This window comes from Polyodon spathula, chromosome 9 (assembly GCF_017654505.1).
Source record: "Polyodon spathula isolate WHYD16114869_AA chromosome 9, ASM1765450v1, whole genome shotgun sequence".
Lineage (NCBI taxonomy): Eukaryota > Metazoa > Chordata > Actinopteri > Acipenseriformes > Polyodontidae > Polyodon > Polyodon spathula.
In genome coordinates this window covers 4,631,575-4,655,170 of record NC_054542.1, presented here as the reverse complement: position 1 = coordinate 4,655,170, position 23,596 = coordinate 4,631,575, and the positions used below count along the sequence as shown (strand labels likewise).

At 35.3% G+C, this 23,596-nt stretch overlaps 1 protein-coding gene across 1 annotated transcript in view; it reads left to right on the top strand.

Moving 5' to 3' along the window:
- LOC121321212 (limbic system associated membrane protein) overlaps nt 1-22,893 on the top strand; it is a 557,490-nt gene extending 534,597 nt beyond the window's left edge. The window contains exons 4-5 of the mRNA XM_041260112.1: nt 19,289-19,414; nt 22,808-22,893. Of these exons, the coding sequence (XP_041116046.1) occupies nt 19,289-19,414; nt 22,808-22,893 (212 nt within the window). The remainder of the gene's footprint in view (nt 1-19,288; nt 19,415-22,807) is intronic.
- Nucleotides 22,894-23,596: the final 703 nt, after the last annotated feature.

Genomic DNA, 23,596 nt, shown 5'->3' with positions numbered 1-23,596 from the left:
TGTTACTTATGTTTGCATGAAAGACAAAAAAAAATCCATTCTCAGTAATTGTTGTTATATATATTTTGCTACTAAACTTAAGCATCGTCAGCTGATATTGCTGCATGCGATCTCTCAAAGACATTTTTTGAGTTTGTTGGTGAATATATTTGTCTCAAGCTAAGCCTTTTCTTTAACACATCAATTTCTAGAATGGCAATAATTGTCCTCCGTAATTAGGAGGTGTTTTCCAATTAACCAGAATTTTATGGGTTGATTACTTCGTTATTCTTTAGATCAGTTTAGCTGGAGTGACTACACGGACATCTGGAGGTTTAGGACTGAATTGCATGTAAAAAAAAAAAAAAAAGTCCTGATAAACGCAGGGCCCTAATTATGGCAAGCATGGGATGGTGATTTATGAGGGTTTCTGTCTAGATTTGTCCATCAACATGTCATACATATATCTGTATATATGGAAAGCTTATTACTGGGAGTACTGATTGTTGTCTCTATATCAGTACATCTATCTGTCATGATTACATTACATTACACACTTAATACCACTTACCCAATTGTCATTAAACTATTCATTGTCATTTCTTATGCTGTATTTCTCTGAACATAATGTTGATATAAGAACATAAGAACAGTTTCAGAAAATGTACAATAAAGAGGCCATTTGTCTCATTCGGTTCCTAGTGAATTGTTCTCAAGACTTTATCCAGTTGTTTTGTTAATGATTCCACTAATTCAGCATCAACAACATGGCTAGGTAACTGGTCACATAGCCTCACAACTCTTTGTCTAAATAAGTGTCTACAAGTGCCCTCTGTTCTACATCTGCTGTAATTCCACATCAGTTCCACTGTGTCCTCTGGTCCTCTGTCATAATCATCAGCCTTTCTGATTCTGAATTGAAAGCCATGGCAGGGGATGCATTTTACCTTCATACTTGTTATACTGTATTTGACTTGAAAGCTCCCTTGAGATGAATAAGGATCATGTGTGAAATGTGTGAGAATGGTGTTAATGTATGCAATCAGCATATGATTTTCAAAGGCTGATTATTTACTGCGGGATTAGTATGTATTTATTCTACAACAAGTTTTGAAAATAATGAAGTTAATTACAATTGGTTTGAATTTACTTACAGATCATAAATTAACCAAGCACAAGGGAAAAGGATTTAAGAAAAACAAATCTGAAGGAGACGTGTAGTTTAGAAAATGGAAATTGGACTAAATTTACACAAAACTGGCCTTGAAAGATAAGAATGAGTCATTACAATCTGAAATACAATGAGGAATTCAATTTTTAAAATATAAGCACCCAAGAGGAACTGATCGTCACTATCAATGTATTGGTACTTTTAGTGGTCCTAGCTTCAGAGCTACATTATAATTCATATAACCACCTGAGGCATTAAACATCAGATTCCAGAAAAAAAAAAAAAAGAAAAAACATATACACACAGTGATCACAATACGATTATTGTAATGAAAATGAATTACATTAAGGATCTAGATAAGCTTTTCAAATAAATTGTCAAATACGTTACAGTTCTCATACTAACAATTGTAAGTCACCCTGGATAACGGTGTCTGCTAAGAAATAAATAATAATTGTAATAATAATCTGACTATTTTACTCAATCTACAGTCACTTAAAAATAGAAGCTGTTAGGTCCACATTGGCTCATCTAGTAAATGTAGCAGCTTCCTTGTTTGTGTCTTGGTATCGCCAAGCTGCTGATCTTGGCTAGGGGAGCATTGCATTGACCTATGTATTCCCTTGGCACTTAATTGTGCTTCAATAGCCCCTACTGGTGAAGGCTAGTCACTGGGCCTTTCCACCAGGGTTCAGAGGCTGAGCAATATTGCTTTGGGAGTGTGGTCCATTGGCTTGATAGTGGGAGCAGAGGTTCCCCTTTAATTTTTAGTCCTTCTGATCAGAAAAAGTGGGTGCAGGTAATTCAAATATGATTGAAAAACAGGGGTATAATTGGTACAAAAGAGGTTGTAATCATTTGTAATAATTATGTATATAGCACTTTACTAAGAAAGTAAAGACTTCTGTTGGCAAGCACTACAGCCATTTTGCACCCAAATGTAGACCTACATACTGTGTAGTTGGGCTGAAATTGCTGCAGTTCAGTTTTAGCCAGGAACCACGGGAAGACATTTTCTTCTGTACTGCTTAGGCAGTGATTGCTGTATAATCACCAGGTACTGTTAAATTAGGCTTTCGACTGCATTAGACAAAATCAATCTACCTATTAATATGAAATAATTCATTTCTGAATAAGCTAGCTTTGTGCAGCTCTGGGGAATTTAACAAAAGAAAGTGTTTAAAAGGCTCAGAAATGCTTTTAAGAGCCTACCAGTATGCCATGTTTAAATAATATGTCAGCCTTTGGATTTTTGAACTCAGTGGAATATGTTTCAGAATTCTAAACCAGGGATTGCTCACGTCTTTGTTAGCTGAGAATTTGAGTTTCCAGTTTTTCTTTTGTTGAATAAAGATCTTGAAAGCCTCCACACTAAATAGCAACTGACCTTTAAAGAGTTGGAAGTGCATTTGGTCACCAGTCTTTTTTTTTCCCAAACAGCAACATGATGTACAGCATCTAATGTATTTGTCACTACAAGCTTTTACACAAATGCTGCATATCATCGTAGATGTTTATAATCCTTCCCATCATCTAAAAATCAAATGCACCAACTAATTCCATTTAGACTTATAGACAAAGCTTATGCTTGAATTAACCTGGATTGTCCTTTAGAGCAATTGCCTAAAGGGTTAAAGTGTCCACTGTGCTTGTACTGACTGGTCCTAAGTGCGAGTCCTTGCTTTATTGGATAATTGGAGGTTCTGTCATTCTTTTAATGAATGGCCTTTTCTCCTGCAAAGAAGCTACTGATTGCTCATGGTGATGTTTCTAATCAAAGCAGTTGAAGTGGATCTATACAACTAATTTGTACAATGTCACTAAAATGCATTTCAGGCCATTAAACACATTTTTAACTGTCCCAATTTGTCCTTGTCCACTTATATTTCCATTAATCTTACAAAGTTAATCAATAAAACTATATAGTTTTTGTTATACTTTAAGTTATGTTAATGTTCAGTTGAGCAGTGCAATTACATAAGCTAGACATGACACAGGTTTTCTGGTAACACTTTAGGTATCTGTAATAAGTGAACCTGAAAAGACAGACAGACTATATCTGGTATAACTGATTATAAAGAATAGCAATACAGAAATGGTAACACTTCAGTTTCAGTAATCCTTTATAAGTGATTATAATCAATCTATCTATAAACATGATATTAATTATGCTATTAGCAATTATAGAATATGACTAGAAATAATAAGACTATTATTATACACTTGTTATTGTTTATAATCGCTTATGATGGACATAATCAGCCTCTCTCAGGTCTGTTTGTCTTTCTATACCGGTCTGTCTATCTATTGTTATATCTGCCTCTTCGATTGTATGGGGTTGCTTTGTTTTTGCAATACAGATATTATACACTTTTGCCATTGTTTTTTTTTATTTTTTATTAATTTGTTTGCTATTGTTTATAACCACTTACAAAGGGTCCATAAACTGAAGTGTTATCAACAAAGCAATGGCATAATAATAGTTGTATTATTTGTAATCATAATCTATCATTGTTAATGGAAAGATTAATAACATGTTTATAGGTTGTTTATAATTACGTATAACAAATACCCAAACACAAGTGGTACTGGGTTTCTTATGTACCTGGCTTAGAGATCAAGACAAGGCATAGAAAACTGAGGCTTTCTGTTGTTCTGGTTGTTGACTTTTCAAATCATGGGTATCTGAACACAAGTAGCTCCTCCTTGTATACCAAACTTAGAAGTAATTCAAGTAGTTGAGTCCCCTGGGAGACGATAGAAAATGTGATGGTTCGCCATGTTTGTATGTAAATAATTAAATAAATACCTACTTACATACATTCATACATCGACAAATAAGACAAGGTATACTGTAAACTTACTCCAGTGAGTTAAAACATTGTATTAAAAAGAAATCTAAAAGTCCAAACAATCTTTATAATTCTCATTCTGAGATTTTTCCACCATTCCCTAGAATATAACTTTCCTAAAAAAAAAAAAAAACTTCTGAGAAAGGAGGTGATTAGTAATGGGGGGGGGGGGGGGGGGGGGGCTGTGCAGGAACTGTTAATCAAAGCAGAAAGTGCTGACATTGAACTTAACATTTCAAAGGTACCTTGGTCAAGAAGGTCTAATTATCTACCCTAAACAAAAAAAGTAGTTTCTTTTGTCATTTGCAAACCGTTTATTTTGTTATTTTTTGTGTGTGTGTGTGTGTTTGTAACAAAGCAAAACACACAGACAGTATGTGTGTGACTGAAGGGGGTAGCTGTCAAAACATAAGCCACCTCATTTTCCTTTTCAAAGTTTCTATGAAACTTGGAGCAAGATGACAAAGATATCCCCAATGTACTGTCTGAGGCAACAACTTGACAGTTGAGTGATGAAGGGACTATATTAGGAAATGAGTTCAATTATCTCTCACTGTTTCTGAACTATTCATGTTTTACATTCTAAAGTCTTGAGACTATTACAATAAAATGTTTACAGTCATAATTTGGCAGACCTGAGACACTGTGCAGGTATGTTCATGACAAGGTTTGTAACATTTCAAACAAAGCGTCTGACATCTGTTCTTGTTAGCTGCTAGAAATCCTGATTACAAGATAGGCCAGGTCTGGAACATTAATAATTCCACCAAACAAAATACAAAAATACGACCGCTTTGAATGAGAAATTATGAAGGGTAGCTCCTATACTGAAGCAAGTTTAAATTGAAATGCCAGGAAAAAAAAAAAACAAGCACTGAAAACAATCATTTCCCCAGCTTGTTTGTTACACCCTTTTACTTACAAAAAACGCCTATTCTGATGAATTGTGCCAGATTATATGGTGTTAAGCGACACTGTGGACATGTTTGACAAGACGCATAAAAGGGAGTTTGAAAACAGATAAATGGCTGTGCTGACGTGGATTTTTTTTTTTTTTTTTTTTTTTTTTTTTTATTGGCTGCATATACTGTAGCAGTAGCAGAGAACAGCTCCTATGTAAGCATGGTGTAGCATATTACTGTACTCTGAATATGACAATTCAAAGGCAATGGACCAGATAAGAGGACAGACAATAGAGTTATTATCCAGGCTGACAGATGGAGGTAAAAATGCTCTCTTAAAATGCTTTGGGTGCATTTGGGCACTTGTTTTCTGCTATACATGGTAGACATATAGGGTGAGCTGGAGGCTTGGTTTCATTTTGGGACTGCTTTGGAATGGATTGGTGCTGCAGGCTGGAGACATCATGGTGATTAGGCTTGTAAAATGAGTTGCAGAGTGCAGGAGACGAGAAGCAGTGTGCCTTTAGGACTGCCATGGCCACATGCAGGTTGGTAGGGCTACTTTGTCATGTTAAGAGCTTAATAATAGTACACTGTAGTGAGTACTCGGGGTTGGACTGTGTACCTTATATGAAGCATTCTTTGTTTATACAAGTTTATTTTACAAATATTAAAATAGGGAGCAAATTGGTTAAAAAAATAAAAATAATGTAATTGAAGCATCTGGAAAAAAAAAAAATTGGGGGAAAAAAATTGCAGTATACTCTCTTTACCTGTGGAATATGATGCGTAGCAGTTTCTGGTTAAGTTTAATGTCCCTGGCAAATTTTGCCATACAGGAAGCAGAATCTGTGCAAGTCGAGGTCACATTTTCACAGGTTAGCTGGTGCTTTGCGAACGTTTGGACAATCGCAGTGCTGACAGAGCTAGTATCTGCAGAACGTATGAACGTGACATCAACACAAAACAAGGCAGATTTATTCAGGTTTATAAAAAGAAAAGAAAATTGACAGAACAGGATGGCCCAAGGCATCGGGAGATGCGTCAAAAAGCACAAAATATTCCCATCGATGCGTTCCATAAGTTTACCAACTTAAGCATCATAATTTTCTGTCAAGTAGTTTGAGAAAGATTGTTGGCATGAGGCAGTGTTTCAGTTGATGGGCGAAGTACTGTCGCACAAAGTCACAGTAGGCCCCTCTGCTGTAAACAGTGGCTGTCCAGCAAAGCAGAGGTCGGACAAACTCATTAACACAGTCATTCTACACTCTCTTGTATTAAAGTGCATGTAAAAGCCACAGAAATGGATTGATGTCTCTCAGCTCACTTTCTTTTTTTAGTTTAACGTGTCGCTTACTTTCAGTATGTTCTTTTATTTTAGTGTCAGTGAGAACATGTACCTCAGTGCATCAGTATTTCCAATGCAGTGCATCCTCCCCGTCATCTGGCCCTTTTCTGCTATTTGGTTTACTTCAAAAAATGTGTTTTCATTTGAATATTCATAAACAGAGTTACACTTTCTTCCCATTTCTCATCCACTCAAAATATAATATTTGTTTCAGTATTTCAATTTAGTTTTTAATTACTAAGCCCAGCACTTGCCTGCATGTTGTATTTGAACATTCTTAATATCACAGGCCCTAATTGTTAATTCAGGACTTGAAAATGCTGTGCCAACCAACACTATAATTTTGGTTTTTTAAGCCTATTTGCCAGCAACACCTGAAAGGCATTCTTTTTTTATCCAGTCCCTGAAATAGGAAGACTGACCTTTAAGAATTAATATGAGACAAAAGCACTCTTGAATAAAAAGAAAGCACAAAACTCCTGTTCCTCTAAAAGCTTTTTTTATCACTGCTCCACTGTGAATGCTATCTGCCTTTTTTGCTCTTTTTGGTCTCTCGGAGGAGCTTACTGCGGCAACTCTTTCTGCACAGTCAACCTTGGAAGTTGTATTATTATTATTATTATTATTATTATTATTATTATTATTATTATTATTACATCTTTTTAGCAAAAGAAGAATATTGTATTGTCTGCTGCCTTTCAGATTGCAATAAAACATAATATTTTGTGTTTTGATGAAAGAAACGTTTTTTCTCCCTGTAGTGCTGACTGCAGCCCAGGAAAAAAGATCATCCTTTAATATTTTTTTTATGTTCTGCAGAAGGTCTCTTCATGCATTTAAATAGGTCTAATAGCTTGCATTTGGACGTTTCCTGGTCTCCAGGTAGACCACTGCCATAAAAAAAGTAATGTAATTCCCAGGCCATGAACATTACCAACTTGTGATGGCACTTGCATTACTAGGAATCCATTTTCAGAAAACGTGTTCGCTTCCCAAGAATAAAATACGCCATTGGAAACATAAACCAAACTCACTGATCATTAAAAAAACAAGGTCAATAACATCATAACAATGACCCTGTGATATTATTTATTTTTATGTTATTCCCTTGTCTGTATTCATAAAATACTTAATCCATAATAAACTACATCTCAATCTGTAAATAATATTTGGGTTGTTTTGTTAAAGACCAAAGTCTTCTGTATTATCCGATGACCGTGTCCTCTCTGTTAAATGTTACCCTACTGTTAGCAGGCAATACCATAATGGAAAGTGTAAGGCAGTTGATTAACCAGCATGCTACTGATTTGAGTAGATAGCGCCACATGTCTGAAATAAAGCTTTAACTGCCATGATTAAGATAAAAGCGAAATCTAATTGTTTCCTTACTTTTAACTCAATCTTAAAATGTGTGTGTATTCCCTATAGTATAAATTAGGTTATACTGCTTCACTCTATCACAGAGTTAACTGAATATCCTCATATTAGGTTTAAAGTAAAATACATTATGCAGTGTTCGGTGAAGGCTTTGGTAGAAAAAAAAAAAAAAAAAAAAACACGCAAAGGAAATAGTCAGAATTCTGTATTTTCTTACGGCTATAGATTTATGTAAATATGCCAGAGCTCTTCAATATGTCAATGACAACGCTATGTATTTTTAATTTTTTTTTTTTTTTTTTTTTTTAAATCATGCCGTCACCAATAGACGAGTCAGAACACTACGTTCCATGCTTTATAATTCTGTGTACAGATTATTTTCACACTGAATAAATCCACAGATTGAAAATGGAGACATCTACAGTGAACCTTACAGGTTGTGTTTCTAAACCAGAACACATTATGTTTATTATAAAAACATTACACTTTTGGCTGCAGTAGGTTTTGGTAGTGCATTACAATTATGCATACATTGTGATTGGTAAACAAACTGTTGACAGTCAGCACAGCTCTTGTAACAACACTATATAACTATAGCAAACAGAAATACACGTATAAACATATTATTATTATTATTATTATTATTATTATTATTATTATTATTATTATTATTATTATTATTATTATTATAGCATTTCAGACTAGAAACAGTTACCTACATTTGTATTAATTTGTATTACATTAATAAAAGACAAGCAACAACTGTGATAAAGATTTTTTTATGTAGAGTTAGCACCGCATCATTTTTGTTATTTAACACTGTATTTAAAGGCATTATAAGGACATTGACATTTAATTCTAGGGGGTTACATGATAGTCACATAGAAGATTTTGTAAAGCAACAGTGACAGGTACATAGTGGTTTCATCTGTGTGACAGTGGGCATATACTGTACATATCAAAATGATATCTCATTTTAACTGCAGCATTCTGTGCCAGCACTATAGGATATCACTTAAAATGTCTCCCTTTTCTAGAAATGAAAAAAAAAAAAAGTATTTACGTTTTTAGACTACAGATCTTATTTCTGTTGCCGAATTGCTTTGCTCAGTATAGCTTAATTGGACCATTTGAATATAAAAGCCTGTATTTTTGGTGGTTAATACAACACATGCTAAGAACATGCTGCTATTGTAGTTCTGAAGGTGGAACATTCTTGTGATGTTCCTGCCAGCAAGTCAGATAATAGAAGCTGCCTTGACCCCAGTGGGTAATTATTTTAATCACTGGCTCCACTGCACCTTTCAAAGGCAAAGGTGAAGCTCTTATGTGAATGTCACACAGCTCTTCCTCAGCAGCTCTGTACACGTAACATCAAACTGTAGGGAAATAAATATATATTTTTTTTAAATCAGCAATGTTGATATGTGACAGGCAGTGTGTTTTCCTTTGCTACATGTCCTGCAGTTGTAGGACATGTAGCAAAGTACAGTTTTTGCTCCTCTTTGAGCATCCGTATGATTGGTTAAAGTAGGTTTAAATCTACCCTAGATTTTAAATCTGCAATATTGTTTATACCCTGCAAATATAGGGGATATAGTGGAGGCAGACATGTGTGTACATATGTAGAGTTGTGAAGAAACTTGCTGAATACCTTCTTTGGCTCAAGCTGTTGAGTCTATATCACAGTCGCATTTTTACATGTATCTAGTGAGCTGTTTATCCAACTGTTAAGAAACCTGCATAAGGACATTAGCAAAGGTCATTGATAACATCAAATGATGATGGTGAACTGAGTCTGACTTTACAGAATGTAAAACATTTTTACATATATCTAAAGAAGCACTTATTCAACTGGAATGAAAATTGGTCTGAAAATACATTAGCATAAGCTTTTGGGAAGATCAGTACCAAGGAGAATATGAAGGCACAACAATGAGGGGACATATCTGTGGCAGAAGTCAACCTAAAATTTAGACTCAAAGTTTGCACTTTGCCTAACACACCTGAAAACTACAGATCTGAGAAGCAAATTACCCTACGCACCACTTTGTTGTTTTTATAACTATCAAGAAATGCCACCTGTCAATTATGCAAAGCCCCCAGTCAGTGTATAGCTTACTGTAACATCACGTTGTGGAGATATTAAGTTGAATCTGATATTAAAGAAAATGTCAAGAATAAAACGCTTTCCCTCCACCTGGGGAACCTGCACAATAACTGTAGTATACAGACTTTACTATAGCAGAACATGCAGCATTATGAGCTTCATTAAACCTATAAGGACACTACACTTTCTGCAGTAACCTTGAGTTGTGACGAGTACATGAATTAAGGTTACCGATCATGTTGCAAATCAGTTCTTTCAAGGCATAAACTGTATTACTCCTCAAGACACATACTAATTGAGCTCATTTGCAGTGTATTTTTCTACATGGTACAGGACTATGCATGGTTAGTTACTGCAGGTAAAATTGATCATCACTGTCATGCTTAATGTTTTTGTGCTTTTTATAGACTCTTGGTCAATACTATTTTTGAAGGGATCTTTTTCACTTTTATTTTTGTTATCGCCACGGCTGTCATTCTTTTTTCACTGTTTGGTATCCAAAAGTGGCGTCCCTGGTTATGGTGAAGGTCTTTACGCTGACAAAGAGAAAGACTGCCCTTTTGCATCATACAACAGGACACAATGACTTTGTTTTGAGACCTTTCAACTCTGCCTGCTGTCTCTGAGACAGATGACTGCTGAGGTTCTGTGCAGTCCTGCAGATTTACCGCCTCAAGCAGGTGGAATGTCTACATCTGTCAACTTACACGCGCTAGACACCTCTTGTTGGAGAGGAAGGCTGGCTGCACATACAAAGTAAATTAACATATTCATCTATCAACATCTTATTCAAGCTTAAAAGGAGGGGAGGGGTTCTAGTAACATTTATAAAACATGTTTAGGCTTAATTTAGGTGATGTTTAGTGTTTTCAGAGATTTAAAAGCAAGGTGTTAGACATTCTTGGTGTGCAGTCTGGTAGTCACATCATGACAGAAGGCAGATTGCTACTGGGAAGGGTTTTTTATTTTTTTTTTTTTTTAAATGTATATAACAAGATGGCTATATTGAATTAGCAAAGCTGACTTTCTATTAACATAGACCAGATTATTCCTGGTAGCAATAATGCAGTATTGGAAGAGTCACTGAAACTTACTGTGAATGTTTTCAGTGGGTGGGTACCATAGTCTTCCCTGGATGACCCTCCAATTCAATGTCAGGGGATATTGCTATGCCAGCGGTAATAACACACAAATAAACTAGGTCATGATGGGGGGGGGCAAATTATTATTATTATTATTATTATTATTATTATTATTATTATTATTATTATTAAACAAATTTGGAATTGTGTGCAAACTGGAAGAACTTCACTCACTGACATTTCAACTGAGGCAGTGTATCTCACTTCCGGAAGTTATTCCCGGTCACTATTGCATGGCAGCACATTCCAGGTTAGTCAGTTTGATTTCGCTTGTTATTCATATAAGAATATAGGGGCCCAGAATTGGGCCCTGTGATGGGTTAATCTGGCCCTGATAAGAGTAATAGCATGATCACTTTTTGAGAGCTCCAGAGGAGAACAGAGGAGAAAACAAGATTTTTCAATAACAGGCTTAACTTGAAAAGAAGTTACATAACTAGCTGTACTGTAAGTTACAATTCACAACTCTCATAGAAATGCAGTTATTATTACAGTCAAAGGAAGATTTGCAGATTTGCAATTTGCAGTTGGCCTTGAAGAAGAGTGTGTTTAGTATCTGTGCATAATACTGAACTACATTTGCTAGCACTCTGTATGGTTTCTCACCACAGCAAAAACCCATGCAAACGGTCTGAATTGATAGCTATTGCCCAGTGGAGGTTCTGGAATGAATGAGACAGGAAACCATGGTCCCCTTAGGTCAAGATAGAGACATGCAAGAACACTATCGACTAAGTGTTTGAACAAGGGTGAGCAGCTAGTTCTCACTGGGTGTAGACAGGGGAGAACCGCAACGTAAAAGACTAGGGTTCATTTAGTGGATTTTTAATCCCATCCCAGTATATTTCAGTTTGGGTCAAGGGGGAGGTTCCTGGAGCAGGACCCTCCTTTTAGTAGAAGTGGTGCCCAGCCATCTGTGGGCTAATTTGGTTTTGTTAGTTGTGTTGTACAGTGTTTTGTTTTGCATTTTTTGAATTTATTATTTTGCTTACACTTGTGTGTATATCTTTCTGCACTAAGGCGACCATTTCGGGCATTCACAAGTGCAGCCAATCTCTCCTGTCTCACAGCAGATATCCACAACCCCCTTCTACACACCTTTATAGAGAAATCATAATAAAAAAAAAAATCATAATGAATCCTACTGACAAGACAAAATAATATGTCAAGTCCTCAATTGAGAGCATCAATAAGTTCCATCGTTTTGGTGCTGTAGCGGTTAAACACTCTTGCACCCAGAGAGTTTAGCATCTCCCTGGGGAACCAAAGCATATCATGGCAGTCTTGAGTAATAGTGTTTTAAAATAAATCCTGTCCTATAAAGACCCATTGCATACTGTTGATAATATAGACTAAAGAAGGATCATCCAAACACTATAGATAAAAAAGCATGTACCAAGAGTGTAACGAAAAAAGATAATCTTTGCAACGTGCATGCAATGAATGCAACTTTATAGCGGATATTATTAAATGTTAATATGAATATTTTACAACTTTGTTTTTTAAATTCGATAATGAGCTGGATGTAATGAAATAGTAAGCTGCAGGAGTTCTTTCAAAGCCTCAGTGTATGTTTCATGAACAAGCTTCTGTGCAGATATCATCCAGAAGGGGAGGCTGAGACTGCCTAAAGAGTAATAGGGTAATGGTGATGATTTTGAATGCATTTATCAGTACTGACATCGAAGGTTCCAACAGGATACTTTGATTCTGCAGCCAGAGGCGCAAATCTTTCAGCTTTGAGACAGCTATTGGGTTATTAGAAGTACAGAAGCATCTAATAGAAAGAGAAGGTCATGGCCATGACTAAATAATTATTTTGATATATTATGAATAGTGTGGAATTGCCAAGAAAGGAAATGTATTATTAAGCATCCAAAGTTACTAAAAAAAGCCTTCTTTCTTTGCATAATTTTGCAAGCAGCATTTGAACAGCATTAGTGCAGATTTTCAGAAGATTGCTGCGATGAAACCACTAGTATTGAGCACAATTCCTTTGTAGCATTATGCTTGTCTTGAATTATTTCCAATAATTATGATAATAAATTGGCAAGATGTGTTACCCTGTGTTGACTTAATGTGCTGTTTTTTTGCAGGAGTAAATTTGATGTGTAAAGGCGGGGTTTTAACAAACAAATCACTGTATAGAACGCATTCAAACTGCCAAACAAATCAGTCTGACCATCACCACTGCAGTCCTCTTAACCACATCTTTCCATCTGCCAAAATGAAGTAATTGATGATAACAAGCTATTGAACCATAGATTAATTCAGGGGACCCAGTCTGGGAAGTCTATCTCTGTTGAGGTTAACTGTCCCCAGCCACTTCCCATGGGAGTGTATAGTCCAGTGCAGCAGCTAAGATTTATTTTCATGTATTAAAACTGTTCCATTTGCAGGGATCTCAACACATAGCACGTCATGTCTTAACCTGATTTGTTCAGTTGTTTGACTTGGTGCTTATTGAAATTCTGCTTACAGTATGTGCAGCTGCTAGGGATGTGAGGTGCTTTATAAATGCCTGCTGTTGTATGGGAACAGCATACTGTTATATTTACCATTCATCTGGAATGCAGTACAAGTTAAACATTGTACTACTTCAATATAAAAGCCCTCAAAAGTTCAAAACTGTATAGCTTATGGATAAAAAACACTAGATAAATCTAAATGGGTTTTTAGGGTAATAAATCTTTTTCTGCTACTCCTTGAACTCTACCGAGTTGGCTGTAATTGAAAAAGCTTGACTTGGTTCGGCTCTTACTTGGAAAACTGACAGCAAACTGTATCAGTGTGAGTTTTCACCTCACTCCTGCACATCTAGATAATGATTCTCCATCTGTTTTTATGGTGATGCTGCTAAGGTGCATTTTGCTGATACTGTTATTCTCTTCAAGATCTGCAACCACATACCAGTACATTTGTGATTAAGTTTTAATAACATTAAAATATTTATTTTTGTAACATTAAAAGATTTATTTTTGAAAAAAGGTTCTAAATCTTCATCTTCACAGTTTTTTTTTTTTTTTTTTTTTTTCCCAGAAAGGAAAACAAAGCTGATGAAGTTCCAGAACAAGAAATAAGACTCTCAATTTAGAAACTTAAGTTGAAGAAAGTTGTTTCTTATCAATGGCAGGGTTTTAGTTGGCATCTTTCCTTTCCAAAAAAAACAAAACCAAAAATATGCTATTCACTATTTGGAGCCAATAGCTTTGAAAGTGTAACCGTTTGAAGTAAAATGGTTTTATGAATTTCACCCATTGAGCCAGATTCTGCAAGCTTTATAATCCAGATTGTTATTTATTTTTCTTCTGAAAGAGAAACCAATTACAATTTAAAACAATTAAGAAACAAGACTGCTTAAATCCACGGAATAAATCTGTTTATTTTGTGAAACACGATTAGTTCAGGGTTTGGATATAAATACATAACAAATTAATATACAACACATTGGAGAATCTAGCCAAATGTGTTATTTATTAATGTATTTATGTATTTATTTATTTATTTTTATTTGTTTATTTAATTTATTCAGACAGTGGCTACATTTCATAACTAAACCATGTTTAATTCAAAGCATCTGTGTTTTCATTTGGAACATTTGAAAATCGCTATAGTAAGGCTGGAATAATAATTCACCATGCCATAAATCAGTGGTGCACAAAGTGTACCCATTTCACACTGGCATGTTCTACCTGGTTAGGACCTGGTGTCATGCTGGTCGGCTACGCGATTTCATACTGCTTCTGATAAAGCAGGGTTGACCTGGTGACAGACGCAAGTACACAATGCATGTATCAATGCCCCGGAAGCAGCTTGTTACTGACGCTTCCATCCAAGCGTCTCTGGATTGAACTGTCGGCCCAAATGTTGGTTAGAGGAAACGTTTATTCTGTAATATGGCTCATGGTGTGTCTCAAGCAACAAAAAAAATAGCTAAACAGAATTAAAAAAGCAGTATAATCGTAAATCTCGAAAAACTACTCACTTCTAAATCTTTTGTAGTCATTTTTGTATTACTTTAGTATAAATACATGTTAATTTGGATTCATATGTTGTTTTTTTCTGACTTTATGTGAACGAAAAGACACACATTTGCCTGTTTTCCCATTGGAAATAGTGATATTTTGAAATATCACTGTCCTGGTCACAAAAGCAAAGTTTGTGGGGAATAATAGCCATTTTCTATACTTTTGAGGCATAAGCAATTAGGAAATAACATGTACTACCCAGGAACAAAAATTGTGTTACATAGTGTTATAAATGTACTGAATGCAAAAGTACTGTTTTTTATTATTTGTAAAGTGTTAATTCAATGGAAAGAGAAAGCACAGTGATTTTTCAGTTCAGTTTTTTTTCTTCTTGTGCTTCAGTTTTGTTTGCTACAAATTGCTTTGTTTTTGCAATGGTGAAACACAATGTTTGGCTCTGCTAACACAGACACATACAAATACAGTAGTTACACAATTATATGGTTATAGCAGGGAAAGAAATGCAGTAAACTTTTTTTTTTAACTAGTAACTTTTAGTCAGTAAAGAAGGCAAAGTAAAAATTAGACAGAGTTTTGATACCCCCCAAAACTCCTTTAAACCAAGTGAAGAGCTCTCAAACCAACTGTGTAGCTGTGTTTGTTTGTCAGTATGGGGAAGGGAGTGAAAATGTGCTCCAGACCTTGACCAAGAATTTTAAAATAATTGAGGGAAAGTCGTTTAAAAGTCTTTTAAAACAAAAAAACTAGTGAGGATTTTTTTTTTTTTTTTATCTCTATACAGTAGTTTTTTTTTAAGATTACTTGAAACAATTATTACATTTTTCATAAGCTTCTGACTTTTGAAATACAACTCTGATAAACTGATAATTCACCCTTAGCCTCTTTGTATAACATTTATTTTTTTGTTTCCATCTGCTTCACCATTTCATACATACAAAAATCAAGTGTTAAAAACCAACCACATCCCTGATTTATCAAAATGCCAGTACAATCAAATACTGTACAGATGTCATCCTATAAATAGAACATACAGCAAAATTCAAAAGTCTAATAGTCGTTCCCAAGTTACTAATTTATTCTATGTGATTCAGAATAAGTTAGTAAGTTAAGGGTTTGTTTATAGGGTGTCTCTTGTCATTTTAAAAAACATTGTGGTCAAACCAGAACCACTCTTCTTTGCTTAGCAAGCCTCTCATTCAAACTGCATCAGATGACTTCTTTTACCTTCAGGCGAGTTTATTTCATCAACCCGCTTCTCACTGCAGATGACACTGTTGTTTATGCCGCACGTGTACGTTGTCTGTAAATAAGGTATCGGTAAAAATACTGTGCCTACCCTAACAGTAATCTGTTTATAAGGTTGTACAGAAACATTCGGGGGTTCATCCCTTCTGACAGGTGATCTGGGTGTTGAGAAATGCATTCCTCAGACCCGCTGCTTTGTAAAGAGTTTTAAAAATTCCTCCTTTAATATAAAGTCGTGTTGGTGCTGGCAAGTTTGATTATACAGCCAACAACATTTGCTGTTGTAGCTTAAGGGTATATAATATTGGACAGGATTTTCAAAAGGTCAAATGATAACTCCAGTGTGAATCAATAAATCGGTATGTAGCATTGATTTTGGCATTTTCAAGCATTCGTTATGTCTATTTCGTTACTGAATAATTGTGCTAATGTGATTTCTGAAATGATGTGGCTTTACGAAATAATGTTGCTATCTTAACGAGCAGTGCTTCTTGCAACTGTTTCATTTGTTTGTGTGGAAATGTAAAAGGAAATCCGTTTTAATTTCCATAATTTATCAATTCGTTTGCACTTGGAAAAGGAGGGTTTTAATTAACAAAAGAGTACAACAGAATTTTAACAGACCGTGGCTGTGATGCTGACAATACAGAGAGAGACAGAGAGAGAGAGAGAGAGAGAGAGAGAGAGAGAGAGAGAGAGAGAGTGTACAGGACCAGAGTTAATTTCTTACAGCCTACCTTGATAATTCAATATTTGTAGTTATGAAAATATTTTAACCTTTTCTATACTTGTGGTTATGAATGAGATTTATGAACTTGTTTTAACCATTTGTAACCTTACGGAAGGTTTGTTGTACTGTTAAAATGATATACCGTTATTTGCACCCACTGTAATGCTACTACCAAGAAATGGTCAATGCAAATGTTAACTCTAGATATGTACATTATATGACAGCTGATCTCTACTGTAGATTTTATTTGAATTATACAAGTAAAAACCTAAGAGAAAACAATGAAATCTTAGTATAGAAAACAGCATATTAGATATAATAATAAAGTTTCCTTAGGTGACTGCAGATTTGGCTTTTAACACCTGTGTCTAATCCACACAAGAATCAAGCACAGGATTTTGCCTAAATGTATTTGTAATGCTGTCAGATTCCCCCCACAGTTTATGTACAACATACACTTTCACCTTCACACGTTTCTATGCATATAACATGTTCTTGTAATACTGTAAGTGTTTGGTGACTACTAACCATGTTCAGTTTATTTACTGCAGAGGCAAGCAAAGAGATCCAGAGAAAATGCATGATTAGAGGAATTCACCAAACAATTATAAACAAATTGTGTGTGGGATTGGAGTTCTATTGCAATTTTAAAAGCTTAATAAATATACTGAAGTGTTACATACATGGTTTACATGAATAATAACAAACAACTACAAACACAAATGGCACTTCAAACATATATATTTATAGCCTACAACCGTACATACTAAAATACATACAAATTTTAAAAAATAAACTCCATAGTACACAGTAATACATTTTTTTTTTATTGGGACCAGGTCGTTTTGTATTAGTTGAACTGAAAACTGAATAGGATTTTTGTGGACAGTATGCAGTGGATTCAGTTGCCAGTGATTCTATTTGTGTACTTTATATTGATTTAAAAGGATATACTTGTATATTTATGACTGAAATATTTATTTCTGGTGTGTTTTGCCTAGTTTCTGTCGATTACCACATTCACTAGTCCCGCAAAATGTAAAAAAAACAAAGCACCATAGATTATGTAAAAACTGGTAACTTCAAGCAGTATTCTTTCAACTTATTTATTATTGTACAGTACGCCACTGTTGTTTGCCCACTTATTATTTTGGATTAAATGAATGCTCTACCACTTTTGGAAATATTGGCAGCCAATGTCCCTGTCATGCTGTGCAGCAGACTTTGTCACTTACTGAAGCAGTATTTATTTATTTATTTATAAGTTGATACACACAGGACCGCAGAAACTCAGCATGAACAAGCAGAAGAAAATAACTGAAGTATAAATGAAAGCGTGAAATTGGGAGTCTGCTGTAGCATACGTATTAACATTAAACTTTTGACTAATAAACATTTAAACAGTTTCTGCTCTGCTTGGATCTTTCTGTTCCACAGCCTGCTTTGTATTGAAATACTTCAGATAAACAACAGGAATGACTTATACAAACTCATGACTTAACTGCATGCAATCAAACCAACTTTCATAGTAGCAGAAAATTCACATTGCAAATTCTGTATAATTTTCGCACCTCAGTTTTCTTCATAGAATATTATCTTAAAAGATTTTAAGAACCTTAATATAAGGTATTGATCTATTATATATGTCCCCTGGATAAACTTTGCACTGAAACTTATTGGACAAGGCATTGCTGTGTTCTGCTTTATGGGAAACACACTTCATGAAAGGAATTACTTGACATCGGTTGTATCAGAATCTTCCAGCCCGTTTTGTAACAGCTTATCTGGATAGGTTAGGTAACACAGCTGTGTGATACACCTTGTCAATAGTGTTATGAAACTGTCCTTAAAATGTAAATAATTTAACAGCGCTGTGCCTGCGGCATTTAAAATTGAAATCCTTTTGTGTTTGTTTCATTTCCACTTTTGTTAATTCCAGTGACGTTGCATGGTGTTAGTTCTGCGTCACTGAGCTCTGAACCCTCTGCTATCCATTGAACCATGGAATCAGTAATGCTAAATCCGCTCAGAATATATTGTATTTTCATCAGGCATACAACATGACGTATTTACTGTATGGGGCTATATATTTATTTCAGTTGTATAAGAAGGTCAAGTGATTTAACTAGGGTTGTGATCTTCCCTTCCCTTTAAGATCGCTGCTGCAATTACAACATTCAACCGGGGGTGGCACTCTAGTCTATAAAACTTTTTTTTTTTTTTTTTTATATACATATATATCACTGGATAAAGCATTTCCACCACAATGATCTCAACCTCAAGAAAAAAAACTAAAAATAGTTTGTTAACATGCTTTTTTTTTTTTTTTTTTTTTAAAGAACTGTTTTAACCAAATTTGTTTCTGACATAACAATGCCGAATTGAAGAAGCAAGTTTTTCTAATTGAGATAATAAGAATTGACAATGTGCTTGTCTTTTGCAGTTCCTCCAATGATCTTCAACATTTCTTCAGACATTACTGTTAATGAGGGCAGCAACGTGACCCTGAGGTGTTTAGCCAATGGGAGACCAGAGCCTTCGATTAATTGGAGACATCTCAGTCCTTTAGGTAGGTACCATTTGTACCACAGCTTCTTTCCACATCATTCTCAATACTCCAGGTAACATAACAATATCGGTGGCATTGTACATATTGGGTTACAAACAACAGATGTTACTACCATTTAAATTTAGACTCCTGATAATTAGATTGCTTCAGTCTAAGAACCATTTCACCTGTTTAAAACAATACATTAATACAAGTAAACTGTACCACTTTACAGTAAACTGTCATAGCTGATATTAACAGGGGTTGTAAACAGGCTGCTGTAAAATAATTACTTCCTTTATCATTGTTACTTCATTGGAATTCAATAGTAAAATGAATTCCTATTTTGGCAAATACAAATAATAAACGCTGTGTTATTATAGAATACTGTATATATCTGAGATTCAGTATGATTAAACATATTAGTGCTTACAGTTTATTGTTATAGACAACACAAGTCATACATACCAGATTTTTCTAAAATATATTAACCTCAACCCATGACATATCTTGCTGGAAAGGCTATCAGAAGTTTGAAACCCAGTTTACACGTTTGTTGTTGTTGTTTTGAAACCCAGAATTCCTGATGGCACAGACTGTGCTGTGATGCCACCCTGCTGGATTCACTAGACTCGCTTCTGCTCAGTTCAGTTTAACCCCATCAGGTGACTAATGAGTGCATTGAATAGGCAGGAAGCTCCACCAATTTTGTGGTTACAAGAACAGTGTAATATCCCTCTTCTTCAGTATACTTCAGTGCTCAATGAGAAACAGAAATGCCATGTGTTGTTTAAACCAGCGGTCCTCAAAGTAATTTTGGCACGGGCATAAATTGATCTTACTTGGCTGTTTGCGGGCACGCTGACTATTGCATAGGATCTGATCTTACTCTCTCTCTCTCTCTCTCTCTCTCTCCTGCTTCCCCTCTCGTCTCTCTCTCTCTCCTCGATCTCTCTCTCTCCTCCTCCTCTCTCTGAGATCTCTCTCTCTCTTATCTCTCGCTTAATCTTTATATTTTATATATATATAATATATATATATATATATATATATATATATATATATATATATATATATATATATATATATATATATTTTTTTAATAGCATGTTTACACAGATAACTGTGAATAAACTAAAATAAAAATGGGTAAATAGCGTCTCGCTTTGTTTCAATTTGACAAATTTGTCAACACTACTCTGTTTTAAAGATCGCTTACCTCCAGTACAATTATTCAGAGAAAGTGGATTCGTAACTATTTCGACTACGGTGTTTCCATTGTCTGAAGAAATAAAAAAAAAAAAAAATAGAGATAGAAAATTAAATTCTACATACTGAAATGTATTATTTTTCTCAATAACAGTCGGCGAAATTCACTGCTTACCCGGCATATTAACACACGCCTCTGTTCACGAATGATTGGACAGCTGTCAGATATTTCACTCACCTTCAATTTTCATGCAAATACCGTGAACGGCCTTGATTGGACAGCTAAGTAAAACTTGCCAATTGGTTAAACTTACAGTGTGTACCTGAACTTGAAACAGACAGTTTATGTCCCACCTAGCTAACTTATGATTGGGCTCCCGCAGAGACAATGCAGATATTCAATTGGTTGATCGTATCGCAAAAGCCATTCATGAAAATAAAATGTCGCCAGAAATGTGTTCGCCACCCTTACTTTAAGAACAGCTGCCGCGGGCACGATCAGCATTTCCGATCTGTCCAAGCTGGTACTGTTTTGTTAAAAACGCCGAGCTTCTCTTGGTGTTCCTCGGTCAGCACTTTGAAAACGGCTGCCTGTGCGATCGGGCAGTAACGTTTTGGTTCGTCTCTTCTCAGCAGTGTCACGTTGGTGCGTGTTTGTTCGGGCAGTGACGTCTTTTCTCAGCAGTGTCACATTGCTGCTTGTGTACTCGGGTAACCACATCTTTTTATTGGCAATGTTAATAAGTGCATCACTGTATTGTACTCGAATTTAAGTGACGTCTTTGTTGTCTTTTCTCCACAGTCAGTCACATTGCTGTTTGTGTATTCAGATAGTCACCTCTTGTTGCTGATTTTAATACACTCATCACTATACTGTACTCGAACTTAAGGCGCAGGCTATTTGTGTGAATCAAAAAATGGTTCAAAAAGTGTCTTAAATTCAAAGGAATAGGGTATAAAGTACAAAGTGATTTTTTGACTCCAAACACAGTGGTATGGACATGATATAATGAATGCAAATATATTTAGAAAACGAACATACAATCACAGGTACATTTCAAATTCCTTAAACTATTATAACACGCCATGTACAGCTTTTCTAAATAAAAGATTGATCAGAAATACAACTACAGCTGGTTGCTTAGGTTTTTGAAATTATGCAACAGTAACAAGGTATTTATGATACAGAGAATATTTTAAAACTCTATTACACTTGTGGTGACTATTAGCTGCCTCAGTTTCCATTCCAACCAATTCCACAAGATGTAGTGTAGAGTGTAGAAGAATTTACTTTCAATGACAATAAATTCATGCAGATTGAAAGACCCACTATTTACAGATTACATCCACCCGTGCAATCACACACGTGTCATCTTGCGTATTTAATCTGGCATATTTTATTATGAAAACTGAATTTATATTGTACAGAAAAAAGTCAGCGAATGCAGTAAGATTTTTTTTGTTTGTTTCGGGATGTTTTCATTTTCTCCTTCATTCATAATGTATTTTTGCAATTGACATTTAAGTTCTTCACCGGACATTCATGAAAATGCAATCCACTTGAAAGAAAGATGTGTCATGGTTTAGCAAGGCAATCTGTAAAACCAAATAGCTGCTAGCTTGTAATGAGCATTCTGCTGCAGAGCGCAAACACTATTTACAAAATTTCTATTTGTAAAAAAAGAAATGTGTATTCATTAACTTCTGCCCCTTGGCGTTTGCTTGAGATCTTTAAGAACTGTTGTATGGGCAGGTGATTTAAAGCTTTGTAGCTATAGATGATGTAACAGGATGCTTACACAGTATATCATTTTTTAAATGTTTACTGTGGTATGTATATGATGGCAAAATCAATTGTGTTTCACTTCCTTGATCTGGGTAGAAAGGCAGTTGTAAAATGCACAATACTTCAGTTTTAGTGGGAAAGGTATTGCAGTAGAAGCTGTTTCTGGACATGTTTTAAGCATACCTATGTCTTTTTACCAGTTACTTTTGCAAAACTGTGTGTGCCATTGAGCTGTTGCATATGCTGTATATAACATATACAACTATCAAAGACACATTTCTGTGATTTTATTTATTTATTTATTTATTTATTGCTTAGGCACTGCTCCACCAAAAAAATCTGGAGCTAGCCTTTGTCAGCATTATCTCAACTTTTACATGGGAGTTACTTTGATGACTTTACATGTGTTCTGTTCCTAGACAGAGAGCAGCAGACAGATCATGAGATTAATCTGTTAGTCCTGCCCAAGCTTAATAGGGACCAAGCAGAGTCAAGCGATAAGTAAAAAAAAAAAAAAAAAGTAGACACAAGCACAATTAATTCAAGGACAGATTTATTGGCTGGAGTCTCACTATATGCTATCATGCCCACCTGCCAGGAATAATTTCTCTTTGTCTAACAGGGAACTGTTTTCATGCCAAAAACTATACATGTGTTGAGTTAGATGCCAAGTGCCCTGGGTTCTATGCCAAGGGTCTTATGCCAAGTACCCATAGTCATGCCAGGGCTCCTATATGATGTCTCAAAGCTGCAGGATCCCACAGCCCCATTCAGTTGTGAAGTGAAAAGTACTGTTTTCCATGCACTCCATCTAATAAGAAACCAGAACATGGTTGGCATACCAGTTTGTATATATTGTATTAAGGTAGTTTCATCCGCATGTTGCTTGTTGTGAGAAGATTTACCTTTTTTTATATGTTCATTATATTATATGAGTATTGTGTATGTCTGCATATGCAAATATACACAAACCAATGCATGGTACTGACATTTGCAGTTGAAAGTAAATCAACCATCTAAACACATGGGACAGTGTGAGCCATTCCACAGACCCTTTTAGAGTAACCAAAATCAACATATATAAATATATGGGAATGCACAAGAGTAGTTTACTGGTCTGCTGTTTGGAGTAAAGTTATTTTCTCCGCACTGAAATGTTTAAAAGAGTTACTTTGGCCACTACAGTACATTATAAACATTATAATATG